This window comes from Papaver somniferum, chromosome 7, assembly GCF_003573695.1.
Source record: "Papaver somniferum cultivar HN1 chromosome 7, ASM357369v1, whole genome shotgun sequence".
Lineage (NCBI taxonomy): Eukaryota > Viridiplantae > Streptophyta > Magnoliopsida > Ranunculales > Papaveraceae > Papaver > Papaver somniferum.
In genome coordinates, this window is record NC_039364.1 from 63394089 (window position 1) to 63407541 (window position 13453).

At 33.9% G+C, this 13453-nt stretch overlaps 1 protein-coding gene across 1 annotated transcript; it reads right to left on the reverse strand.

The window, feature by feature from the left end:
- Positions 1–7559: 7559 nt before the first annotated feature.
- On the reverse strand, positions 7560–10793 carry LOC113292705 (abscisic acid 8'-hydroxylase 1-like). The gene is made up of 7 exons (XM_026541577.1): positions 10152–10793; positions 9745–10063; positions 9232–9624; positions 8715–8907; positions 8511–8617; positions 8234–8352; positions 7560–8139 (listed from the first exon to the last, which is right to left on the reverse strand). Exons 1-7 carry the CDS (start codon positions 10406–10408, stop codon positions 8046–8048), a joined length of 1482 nt encoding a protein of 493 aa, XP_026397362.1. The 5' UTR covers positions 10409–10793; the 3' UTR covers positions 7560–8045.
- Between the last annotated feature and the right edge of the window lie 2660 nt (positions 10794–13453).

Sequence of the window (13453 nt, forward strand, 5' to 3'; positions counted from 1 at the left end):
CAGCCGAGATTTTAGTTTATTTTTATTTTATGTTTTAAAGAGAAAAACTACAAACCCTAAGAAGAATTTAATATATATATCTTCCCCAAGTAAATGTCTAAGTTTCCAAAATTAACTTTGATACTACAGATTTTATGCTCCCAATAATCTAGAGGTAAGATATATACGCCCAACACTAGAGTGGCTACTTATTAACACAAGGTATTTTACAAACTATTACCGAAGAGATGTTTTGCTATCAGTGGCTACTAAAATTATGACAAACAATGATGTCATTGAACCGTATTCTATAGAGGAACGTCGACAAAGAAACGATTGGCTTAAATGAAAACTGGCAATCCAGGCTGAATTGGATTCTTACGTTACATACAATATTTGCATGCCCGTAAACCAAACACCAAAAAATGGGAATCTTTCATATCACAAATGGGTGCTTGTGAAAAAGCTTGACAAGAGAAGCAAATTTATTTATTATGAAACGCGATTAGTGGCAAAGAATTTTCTTTAGAAACCTTGGGTTGACTATAAGGAAATATGCTCTTTTGTCATGGATGTAATTACCTCTAATATTTAATCAGCCAGGAAGTCTTTCATGAATATAATAGGAATCAAATGGACGTGGTTTATGTATATTTATATGGCAAGCTAGATACAGACATTTTGTGAAAAGGTTTAAACAGAGCTATATATCGAGTAATATAATCCAAGCGACTATGTATAAGCTCCTCAGTAAATACTTAATGAAAGAGGGATATGAAAACAATCATATTTTCCCTTATTTGTTCATTAAGAAGAGAAAATTTAGAATTACATATTAGATGACAACGATTGGATTGAAATTCCTGATAAACTTTTCAAAGCAATTAAATGCCTGAATAAGTGAGATGAAAGATGTCGATACAATAAAGTTTTTACAAGTATTACAAAAACGGAATTCTTGTTGATCAATCTACTTATACCAAGAAATCGTGAAGCATCTTATGATGGACAAAGCATATGTTGCATATTCTCCTAGAACCCCAATGGTTATAAGATCTCTTGACCTTTAAAGAGATCTATTTCTCCCTAAATATGAGGGTGAAACATTCATTGGTACATAAGTACCATACATGTGCATGATCAGGGCTTGTTATATTTAACCCAGTATACTAGTCTTGACATTTCTTTCCAGCAAATTTATTAGCCGGGTACAATTCTGCGCCAACAAAGCGATGAGAAGGAGCAAAACATTTTTGTAACTTTCATGATACTACTGATATATATATATATATATATATATATATATATATATATATATATTTAACTCGAAAGATTCTTTAAATGGTATAGTACTACCACTAGTATAAAATTATACATGTTTAAGCACTGTTAGATTATATCTCAACCCACAGAAAGAAGTATCTAAAACATGGATAAATTTATACTAGTGGTAGTACTATACAATTTCATGGTGTTCTTATAAACACCAGCTACTCCCTCTAATCAGTTTGATCTTCATGAAGCAAGTAGAGAATGCATGTAGATGCGGTTATTAATGGAGTATATCAGAAGCTCATGAAGTCTAACTTACATTACCAATACGCGAATAATACAAATGAAATCGATTCAGCATGTATAACATAAATTAAAAAAGGCTACATCAAGGATGAGAGAACGAATTATATTCCGCTGAAATTATTTTATTCTCACCATATTCTGAAAAATAATGATATTGATATCAATAAAATATAATCATATGAGGATTTTGTTGATCTATTCACCGAGTTATTGCCGATAAAAGCTTTTTGGGAGCTGGTATATAGAATCAGAATGTGCCACATGTTCGAGTAGACAAATTAATATAAAGTTTATCTGGGGGCGGGGGAGGGGCAGAGGGTTTATATTTTAACGTGTTGTACTCTTTTTCCTTTGTCAACGTTTTGTCGCACAAGGTTTTAACGAGGCAACACATGTTTCCAATATTTTTCTAATGTTTTTTAAATATGTTTTCTTTTCCATCCAGGTTTATCTAAAAGTTATAACCAGACAACATATTTAAGATGCTAGTCATCCAATGGGGAATGTTGTGAATAAAATTCTTGTGAATAACTAACGTCCTTAATTTTGATTTAAGGAGAAGGAGAAATATGTTTTTCTCTTACTATCTAGTTAATCTTGTCTTGTGAGATAAAATCATCTTATATGTAAAATTATATAATGACACTTATGAAGTTAATGTCATTGTAGAATTAACATCTGCCAGGAAAATAATCTCGACTAGTCACTTCATTGTATATACAATTTAAAGAACTAAGTAACATCTCCATCCATTTATCTTTGTTTTCTTTACAACTTAGTAAGTACTACTATTATCATAATAATCCATTCATACAAGAGAACATGTAAAATTTTATAAGTAATATCATTGGACGTATGGTTTTAATTTTCAATAGTATTTTTTCTTTTCCAATAAATATTATTTAGTTTATGTTTTCTTTTTCTTTACTATTTTATATAAATTAATACTCCCTCCGTCCCACTATTAAGTGGCATACTTATTTTTAGATTTTGTCCCACTATTAAGTGACATATATCACTAAACAAGGAGATATTTCTTAAATTATCCTTTTAATTGATTATAAGAAATATATGAAATATGCATAATTTGACAGGCATATTTATATTGGTTACGTAGGTGTTTTAAAATGCTTTTCAATGGTATAAAATTTGCGAACATCCGTGGTGTAGTTTGAGAGATAAATCATTTCAAAATTTCACTAATTATTATCCATAAAGGTATAATTGTAAAATATGCTTAAATATACTCTTTTCCCTTGCTTGCCTTAAAAATTGTGCAAACTTGAACTATGTCACTTAATAGTGGGACGGAGGGAGTATACCTTCTTAATATTTGTAGTATAAACTTAGAAATTTAGAGACATGTATTTATTTTGATTTATATAAATGAAATCACCGTGTTTAACAGTATAGGCCCAATGGTATTATCCCCTAAACTGCAATATTCTCAAAAGTATTTTTAAAATTCCGGAACTTACATTTATGTCTTGGGAATTTTAGTAGGACTGATCAAGCAACTTGACTAATATATAATATAATGTATATTCTCGCAAAATTTTAAATACAACCTACTTTAATTCTCATTAAATTTTTTTGAGTTATTTAACTTTTGGTACCCAGCAATTGTCCAACACCTACCTTTAGTACCCAATATTTAAAATATTAAGGGTTGGTACCTTGACTAACAGTCAACCGTCAAAATCTACAATTGCCTATTTATATTTATATTTTTACTAATTTTTATTTAAAAATTATCCAACTTTACGAATTTACCCCTTATAAAAAAAATATTCTTTCTCCTCTTCTTCCATTTTCCGCTCCTCCTTGTTTCTGTCTCCCAAAACTCTATCTTCTCCTATAGTCTCCTAGCAGTAGCAGTAGAATCAATTTATTATTTTTCGTTTGCCATATGGGTTCGATTGTTTATTTTCGGAGCATATGCGTTTTGATTGTTGATGATAAACAAATTCGATTCAAAATCAGAGAATCAGACGACGATGGGAGGAGATGGTTATTGGAGAATCAGACGCACAATATTAATTCCTCCTCTGTTTCCTTCTCACCAAACAAAATCCTTCCCTATAATTTATCATCTTTTGTTAAACACAATAGTGTTAGCCCAAAACCCCTAACTTTTCAAACGGAATCTGAGATTTATCTATAGATTAAGAAAATGGCATCGTAGACCTTTGTTAAAGATATTATCACATTAGGAGGATCAACGGCCGTCATGAATTTCTAATTTAAGGTTTCATGGAAATTATTGTTTTGCTTCTAAATCTACTGTCGTTAATTTATATGCTGAAAAAAAAGGAAAGAATCATTTTGAAGCATGAAAGAAATCAATATACTGATACCCCGTAACAGTAACGCAAATCCAGAAACGTAGAAAATGGGAGCTATTATTACGGCAACAGAAACCGAAAAAAAGAGTCTTCTGATAGAAGAAGACATGAACGGTGTTGTGTTCGTATCTGCAGAAGTTGTTTGAGAGAATTTTATAAAAGGGCAGGTATTGGAAAAACGCCATTTATTAATATTAATAAATAGAAAAGGCAATATAAAAAATTAAAATGGTTAGGTCAAATGGAAACTTTGATGGTCAACCGTTAGGTCAAGGTACCAACCCTTAATATTTCAAATATTGGGTACCAAAATTAGGTGTTGGACATTTGATGGGTACCAAACATTAAATAAATCTTTTTTACGACGATTCTATATGACTCTAAAAACTGTACATACAATCTTGTCAATATCTTCCAAAGTTCTAAATTTTTGTAAATTTGTATAAATTTGTAAAATTCTAAAGTAAGTTCTTAGCCTTCTTGATCTTCGTAAAACTATATAAATTTGATTGTACTCTAAAGCGCAAAAATTTATTTGAAAATTTAATCGAAGTTAAAGTTACATCTCTTCGATCCGTTGCTCTATGGTGATGGATTAGGAAGTGCCTCGTGATGTGAAGACGATGTCAAAAGGTGGGTGTAGTATTATCTTTCAAGGAAAGTGAAAGAGTATTAGTTTTAAGGTTCGTATGCAATAAAGGAATTGCGGAGAGATCGTAATGGATATTTTCACGGTGAAAGAAAAAAGTCTCATTAGAAGTCAATTTTCACCGTTAAACAAACCTGGCGTCTTTCGGGGCGATCCTGAAAGAATTAGAGGCGACATAAGAAGACAAAATAAGTTAAAAATACTTGTATGACCCTTCATAATCGGTAGTATAGTTTATTTTTATCTACCGATTACAAAATCTCATTTTTGGGACAACTCTATATTCGGTAGTTATGTGAACTATTTTGACTACCGATTATAGGCTCAACCAAATTCAAAAAATAGAGGATTTTTGCAAAATTTCATTTTGGGCTACTCTATATTCGGTAGTTATATGAACTATCTTGACTACCGATTATGGTAGGATTCCAACATAGATAGCCACTATATAATTGGAAGTCAGGATAACTTCATTTCCTACCGATTATAGGCTCAACCAAAATTCAAAAAATAGAGGATTTTGCCAAAATCTCGTTTTGGGGCGACTCTATATTCGGTAGTTATATGAACTATTTTGACTACCGAATATGGTTGGATATTTTAAGAGAGCGTCACTGTATAATCGGAAGTCAGGATAACTTCATTTCCCACCGATTATAGGCTCAACCAAAATTCAGAAAATAGAGGATTTTGCCAAAATCTCATTTTGGGGCGACTCTATATTCGGTAGTTATATGAACTATCTTGACTACGGATTATGGTAGGATTTCAGCAAAGAGGTCCACTGTATAATCGGAAGTCAGGATAACTTCATTTCCTACCGATTATAGGCTCAACCAAAATTCAAAAAATAGAGGATTTTGCCAAAATCTCATTTTGGGGCGACTCTATATTCGGTAGTTATATGAACTATCTTGACTACCGATTATGGTAGGATTTCAACAAAGAGGTCTACTGTATAATCGGAAGTCAGGATAACTTCATTTCCTACCGATTATAGGCTCAACCAAAATTAAAAAAATAGAGAATTTTTGCAAAATCTAATTTTGGGGCTACTCTATATTCGGGAATTAAATAACCTAAATTCACTACCGATTATGGTAGCATTTTTGCCAAAGGTCTAGTTTAATCGGGGGTCAAGATAACTTTATTTACTACCAATTATAGATAATCAAAATCAAAAGATAGAGGATTTTATTTTGGGGATACCCTATATACGGAAGTTATATAAACTAAATTGACTCCCGATTGTGGATTAACTTCCCAATTGTAAAATTATCTACCGATTGTGAAGGGTAGTTTGTTAATTAAAAAAAGCGGGAGATAAGGGGTAGCTACATTTTACGTTTGGGTGACCCTATTTTGTGTTTTGTGTAGCCCCTAATTCTTTTGGGGTCGCCCCAAAATATGCCAGGTAAACAAACTCTCATCGGGTGTTGCCTTAAAATAAGACACTTTTTTAGAGGATATTTAACATCTCGCATTACTTTTAGTTAGGAGGATATTGTTATGATATGATTTTTATCGCTCAATATGTTGGGTTGCTTGAAGATCTATATTATCCTAATTTGTAAAAGCTTCTTTAAATCTTTCCTACCACAACATGTGGATGTTTACGATGCGTCGATGTTGTTAAACCGTCTAAATTGAAAACATTTATTTTTTACATCGGTTTATCGTTATTTACCCCTTTTTGTAACACATTACATCATTGTCTTAACTTTATCATTTTCTCATGACTTTTGTAAAAGAAGGGAAAGAAGATATTTTTCTTAGTTCAACCAACAATCACTATTCAGTTTTCTCCGCCGTCGAATTTTTATCAGTCTATAAGTCCATAGGTAAAATCGTAGCAATGGGTCACTCCTTTTTATATGTAGATCCAATATGATCTGGTCGGATTAAATTGATATTCATTAAAGGGTGACATTATGATTTGTTAATAGATTTCTATATTAAGTGTTTTGATGTTGAGTTTATTCAAGGGAGAAATTTGACTTCAAGGATATGTTGATATTTTTTAAGGTCTAGATTGTTTTGAGAAAAATTCGTTTCGCCAAGAACACCACAAACATCATGAAGATTGAGAAGATGAATACTACCACAGTAACCCACGTAGATCCCCCATGTTTGTGTACCAATTTTTTTGTGAAGAACGCACGAACAAGATGATAAATAGTGTTCAGTGAGTGTATGTATACATGCATCCTTTTTATCTTTTAAATCAGAACTTAACTTGTGGTTTTTATTTTTTTGTTCTTCTAGATCTAGGCATCTCTACTTCTATTAAGGGTACTATCTTTAGAGGTCTTCTGTTAGGGTTTGTTTTACGCATGGTTTTGCATCTTAGATGAAGTTAATCAAGAAAATAATTTTACGAGAACTCCAACATCAGTAACTACAAGATTTCCAAAGACACCAACACCAGCAATGACAACAAAAACATCAACAACAAAAAGCTTTACAAGACTAAATCCGTTGAAAACCCAAATATGATTCCGTTCTATGGTGACCGATTTAGGTTATTTTTGTTACTCTTGTTACATTGAGAAAATCACTGACAAATGGTTGGATATATAGATCATTATATACCTATATCATTTGTTTCGCTATGTTTTTGGAGAAAACTTCTTGACAAAAGGTTGGATCTATGAATCCTAATGTCTCTATTACTCGTAGATTTGTTATTTGGTTTGTAGGTGTTATTTTTGTTACAAACTAGATCATGTAAGTTTGAACTGTCACTTAGGAATCGATGTACAACGATTAGATTATTTTTTCTATTCAAATTATGTCATATAATTATGATGTTAAGTGGTTTGAGTGTCTTTTTTGTAAGTTTAGTATCCTTATGATTGTTGGAAACTCTCAAAGTCAATCTTGTAATAATTCTTAATGTCGAGTTGGAGAATTACGATGACAATTTGCGTTGAGGCTTGTTTTTTTGTTTCTTAGAAAAAAAAAAGCCAAAGAGAATAAAAATAAAATGTCCTATATGGCACTCGGATAAAAACGGGGTAATGATCTATGCTTGCCATTAACTTGTATATATACAGTTGAAGGAAATAGTGACCACTTCTTTGAGGTCACTCCTCTACATTTAGTGCTTCTCCTAATAAATACCGTTTTAACATCGAACGGGGGATTGCAATTCAAGCAAGAAGCAGACCAGGAAAGAGAAGGAAAAGTACAGCTCATATTTACATTATTACTCATTTTTGTCTGAAAGGCCTTTTGTAATTTGTACATTTTATGGTTTGATCCCTTCTTTGTATACTTTTCTCAAAATTTGATTTCCTCGCTTTTTCGTGGTACAGTAGTAGTCACTTGGAGTCGTGTAGGGGTGTGCCTTTTTGGTTACAGCCCTTTCTTCTCTGCCTACTTGGGTCCCCCGGCCTGTGATGTCTTCGTGAAAAGTCTTTGTTTCTCTCCTATCTTCTCATTTTTGCTTCTTCTGGATTGATGGTTAATTAAATTAATAATTCTGGAGACGTCTAACTCTTGAGATGTAATCTGATTGGCAACCCATTTTGGGGAAGAGCAAATGGACCATAATGGATCCCGTTTTGTGGCCCGATAACAGACCACCTGTACACAAAAAAAAACAATTTTATTGAGTCAAGGGACAAAAATTGTGAAAGAAATAATAATAAAAATAAGATTTTCTTATTGTTGTTGTTACGTGTATTTTGTGGTGAGATGATGGAGGAGGACTAATATCTCCAATTTAGCTAACTCATTCCCAGGACATGAGTGGGTTCCACTCCCAAATGGCATGAATGTGTTGGGTTTTGGAGCAACCTGTTTTTGATTTGCACAATGACTTTCCAAAATTAGTACTGTTTCATTATTAATAGACATAAATGGATTCGGTACTAGTAGTAGTACTACTAGTATATAGAAGAGCAATAATGTTCAAGAATAAATTAGATGATATACTATATTGGCTGAATTTTTACCTCAAATCTAGATGGATCAAATTTCTCAGGCTCTGGGAAGATCTCAGGGCTGTGGTGAATATTTCTAAACAATGGTAAAACTTTCCATCCTTTTGGTATTGTGTAACCTGGTGAAAATGAATATCAAAAACAATCAGATGAGATCATATTTTAATGATTGAAAGAAAATACTAATTATTTTTAGAGTCTGTCAGCAAAACCAACCTTCATATTCAACATCTTCGACAGCTTCTCGGAAGGTGAATGATAGAATTGAAGCAACCCTAAGTGTCTCTTGAATAACTCTTGAAGTTATTGGCATCTTCTTGGCATCTCCCCAACTCAAATATTTTTCCTTATCTTCTTCTTCATCAAACTTGTTTTTGCTGCAGTTTTCCTTTATTAATTCTTGCTCTTCCTGCACCACAAACACGCAAACATGAGATCACAGAAATTTTAATACGACAAAATGAAATTATTTTTTTATAGTGTTTTCCTTTATCAACCAACCCCATGAACAACTAACTAACTTATTACACCTAGTTTACCACAAGTAGAAAATCCAATTGGCCTAGATTCAGGAATGGGACATAAATGATATATGGGCATAGTGGGTTATTTTTGAACTTATTCAGACAAACTAAACAACAAAATTAGGTTTGTAGGAGGAGGAAATCTGTTGTATTTTGTTGTTGTTGAAAGGTAATTAATGACAAGGGAATAAAAGAGATGGGAAGCTTACAGTGACAGCTTGAAGGACTTTAGGATTTTCTGCCAAGTACTTGAGAATCCATGTTAGTACGCTGGCAGTAGTGTCTCTAGCAGCAAATATGACACCAATGATGTTATCAGCTATTTGCTCATCAGTCAATGCTTCTTTCTTTCTCATTAATGATCCAAGTAAATCATGGTGCTCTTCTTCTTCACCGCTCTTTCGTCTTGAACATAATATCTTTGCTAGAATTAAAGCTAGTTCTTTTCTTGCTTTCATTGATTTGTGAAACAGTGTCCCCGGAAGATTTATGGGCATTGAATTATAGCCTTGTTCAAGTACATAGTAACACCTTTTCAGATCTTCTCTATATAATATCTCGTCTTTTCCGAAGATCGAAAGTAGTGCCACGTTGAATGTATACTGTTCATTCACAAACCAAAATTGACTTTAAAAATTCACATCCATGTTCAATCATTCTAGATTTAAGTTTAACAATTCTACCATGACATATATAGGTGTAAGATATATGATAATACTTACAGATTTCATTTCCTGGAAAGTATTGATGAAACAACCATCCCACGATTTGAGAGATTGTAGAGCAACGGATTCGATGTCAGTGACGATGTTCCGGATAGAATCAGGCATGAATGCTCTCAGAACAAGCTTCCTGAGTTTAGTGTGGTAATCCCCCTGGTGGAAAAAGATGGCTTGAGGACCTAACATCCTCTCTTTACTAGCTGGAAATGTAGGCTTGAAGAGATGAGATTGTGTCACCAGCACAAATTTAGCTGCTGCAGGGCTTGATATCATTACGCATGGACATCCCAGTACATGGGTCTTGAATATTTTCCCAAACCTAGTCAAAATTGGCAAATTCTTACATAAATTAAAAGGAAGATGAAAAACACATATGAAATTGATGGATGTATTGCGAAGAAAAGTACCTCTTGATTTTGGAAGCAAAGAAGACGTTGGGGTTCTGTGAGTAGAGCTGGAATGTTTCACCAATATATGGCCAACCCATGGTACCGGGAGGTAGAGGAAGTTTTCTCCCATTTGAGGTCAAAATTTTGAAGATACGATGTAAAAGAAATAGAGAGGTGATGAAGATACAAGCAAAGATAAAGAGAACTGAGAAAGAAGAAAATGATGATGATGATGATGATGATAGCAGTTCACTACTAACCGTAGTAGTAGTCATTCTTGAGAAAAGAAGATGAATCAAAATTTGGAAAACGAAACAAGTTTAGTGATATGCAATCAATCACAATATGATTATGAACGAAGAGAGATCACAAATTTATAATTCACTTTCGCTTTGTCTCTTATCTTTTTTTGTTATGTTGTGTTGTTGTTGTGGAAGTTGAGATAGTAGTACTACCACACACTTGTTGCAAGACAAAGGTGAAAGGTGGATGAATTCTCTCTGTTTGTAACCAAATATCAACAGAGAGGGAAAAAGAGAAGTAGAAACAATTTGTGAAGCAACAAAGTGGAGTATGATGTATATTTATAGCTTCAATTTGACAGCTAGAGAAAACCCACATACGGAATCTCTCCATCTCTCTACCCGAAGCCAGCTCATGCTTCTGGGTCTTGGCCTTTGTTTGAAAGAGAAAGAGAGACATGAGTAGAAACGAGTAATAGAGAAACGAGAGTGAATGCAGGAGGTGTCAGCGTAGATAAATCATAAAAAAGGAGTTCTTTTTGACACAAAAGTGTTGTTTGTCCTCTTCTTGGTGAAAGGGGGGTTTTGTAATTTAATTTTAGGGGGGAAGGACTTGGGAATTAATCATAAATGTCAATGAGGATGAGGAAGCCTAGTTGATGGGTAGAAAACAAATTTCACAACTGAATCCTTCTCACCCTGCTTTAACAGTTACTCCCCTTCATGCAACTGCAAGGAAGGAACAAGTCGTACTAGAATTATATATACACTAACGAGAGTGAGAGAGACTTTTAATTTTGTTTGGTCACAGAATATGGGCAGATTTCTGCAAGTCCCATAGTATCAACTAGCTACTGTATGCCAAATATTAATAAGTTTTTTGTGACAAGATCTTTAAAAGTGGAAACTTCGGATGAATCAATCATTTTCTTCTTCGTTTATCTCAATTTTAAAGAAAAAAGTCAGCATATAATGCCATTATCCAAAATATAAAAGAAATATTTGTATATTATCTCTCCGTATTTCGATATCCATCCATGCATTGTACTATACCGTGCAGTAGCTTGGGTCCAAGGACAGTAGTTTGGGTCCAAGTGCATGGCTCAATGGTATCCTATCAATCTCAGTAAGGAGGAAGTCCCGGTTCGATCCATCACAGAGATTTGTATTTTAATTAATTGTATAGAGGGACTTGACGGGGTTGAGTTTAGCAGTGGCGCTAATCCAACTGGCTGGATTTGAGTAGAGGCTTGGGTCCGACCTTAGTCTATCAAAAAAATAAAAATGTGAAGTAGCTACTTGTTTACATGTGGTAGGATATACTCACTTCGAATCTGAAAAATAGGTTGGTTTTCTTATTTGGGTATGTCAAAAATATAGACTTGTTCTTATGAATGGAAAGATATAGGGGACCATTTTTCTCTCCGTTTTTGATAATGTCAAATGAGTGAGACCAAGGACAAATCAGAAAAAAAGCATGAAAAAATAGTTACAATAATTAATTTTCTTAATTTTTGTGCAAACCAAATAAGCTATTTTTTGGGAACGGATGAAGTATATAAACGTGCATCGCGGTTCTTTTTCTTTTTGATAAATAAAAAGATTATTATTATTATTATTATGAAGAATTAAACTAGTGACGAGTGAGTCTAATTCACGATTGGCCTATTAGAAAAAGACAGTTCCCAAACTGGTTAACTGTTCAGTTGTGAAAACCCAAAAACTAAACACCCTTAGAGTAAGGGCCATGGATGGGGTGAGAGCTTGAAGAGTGAAATTTGGACCAAGGAAGAATAAAACTAGAGGCTATGAGGCTTATGTTCAGACGTGTTTTTCTCTCCAAGCGGCTGAACATGTGCCTCTAGATATTTATTTTTAATTTATTAATAAAATTTCTGTGAGATTCGCATCAAAGAATTTAAACCAAATAAAAAACTAAAAATCTTCTTAAGAGGCCGAGCACCTGCCGTTTCAACACCATGAACAGTACCACTTTAGTCCTTTTGTGTGGGTGGCAGATCTTCATCCTCCTCGTGAAGACTATTGGATGAGTGTATAATTGATTTTGGGTGAACGTGTGGGACCTCTCATCCCACAGCAACACCTAATTTGATTTATTTTGATCAAACTCCTTCAAACCAAATGAGAACTCTCATCTCATAGTCCTTGCTCTTCGACCTCACCTATTTAGCAAATATATATATTAAAAACAAAGAGTTCTTACTTCTAAACCGAGAGAAAACAAGTTGAAATCTACTATTTTTTTTTGAGAGGCTATGACATTTTCTTGATTTCTCCAAAGCTAGTTGAGAGGAAAATAGGGGCTTCCATGAAAATCTTGGTAGCATGCATTTTTCCGGAGGTCGGAAGCCATCTCTTAGATATCGGATGAAGGGTTCACGCCAATCCCCATTATTGCTCACTAATATAGCTTCTGATTTGTGAGGGGGCGCCTGACAGTTAGGACACGATCCTTGAGTTGCACAAGCCTAGGTTTCCATAGAAGGCCAATAATACCCTAAAAGTTAAAGTATTCTGTGAAGGGTGATTTCAAGTGTCTAACCACGGATCTCCTTGTGGACTCGATCCAGCTGTTGTTGCGCTTCTATTTCTCCAACATCTTAATAACGAAGTATAGGGGTTTTTGTGATATAGTACCCTATGATGCAAAAATAAAATTTTTAGTTGTTTGAGGTGGATCTTTCTTTCAGGGATCGGATTGTTAAGTTCCTTGATCGTCGAAGATCTCCAGTCATCCTCCGACGTTATCCAGGTTGAAGAGAGGATTCACCTCTGGACAATAAAAGTCTTTTCTGCCCCTTCGAATTTGAGTTTTGACGCGCAAGACAGTCAGCATGACTGTTATTAGTGCGTCCGATATGTATAACAGCTGATTCCGAAGAATGCGACAATAACTTTTGTACTTCAGATCTATAAGGGGTCAGAGTAACTTCCTTTAGAGAATAAAGTCAATTGACTTGGTTTACTAGAAATCTTGAATCGCCTCTGATTAGTGGCTCCTGCTTGTTTGTCCAACGAAAACCCTATCAAGAATGATTCGTATTCAGCGAAGTTATT

Coding starts and splice junctions, on each gene's coding strand:
- LOC113292705 (XM_026541577.1), bottom strand. CDS start 10,408: ATGACTACTACTACGGTTAGTAGTGAACTGCTATCATCATCATCATCA. Junction 9,625..9,744: donor CTTTCCAGGAAATGAAATCT/GTAAGTATTATC, acceptor GTGAATGAACAG/TATACATTCAACGTGGCACT. Junction 8,353..8,510: donor TTGATCCATCTAGATTTGAG/GTAAAAATTCAG, acceptor AATCAAAAACAG/GTTGCTCCAAAACCCAACAC.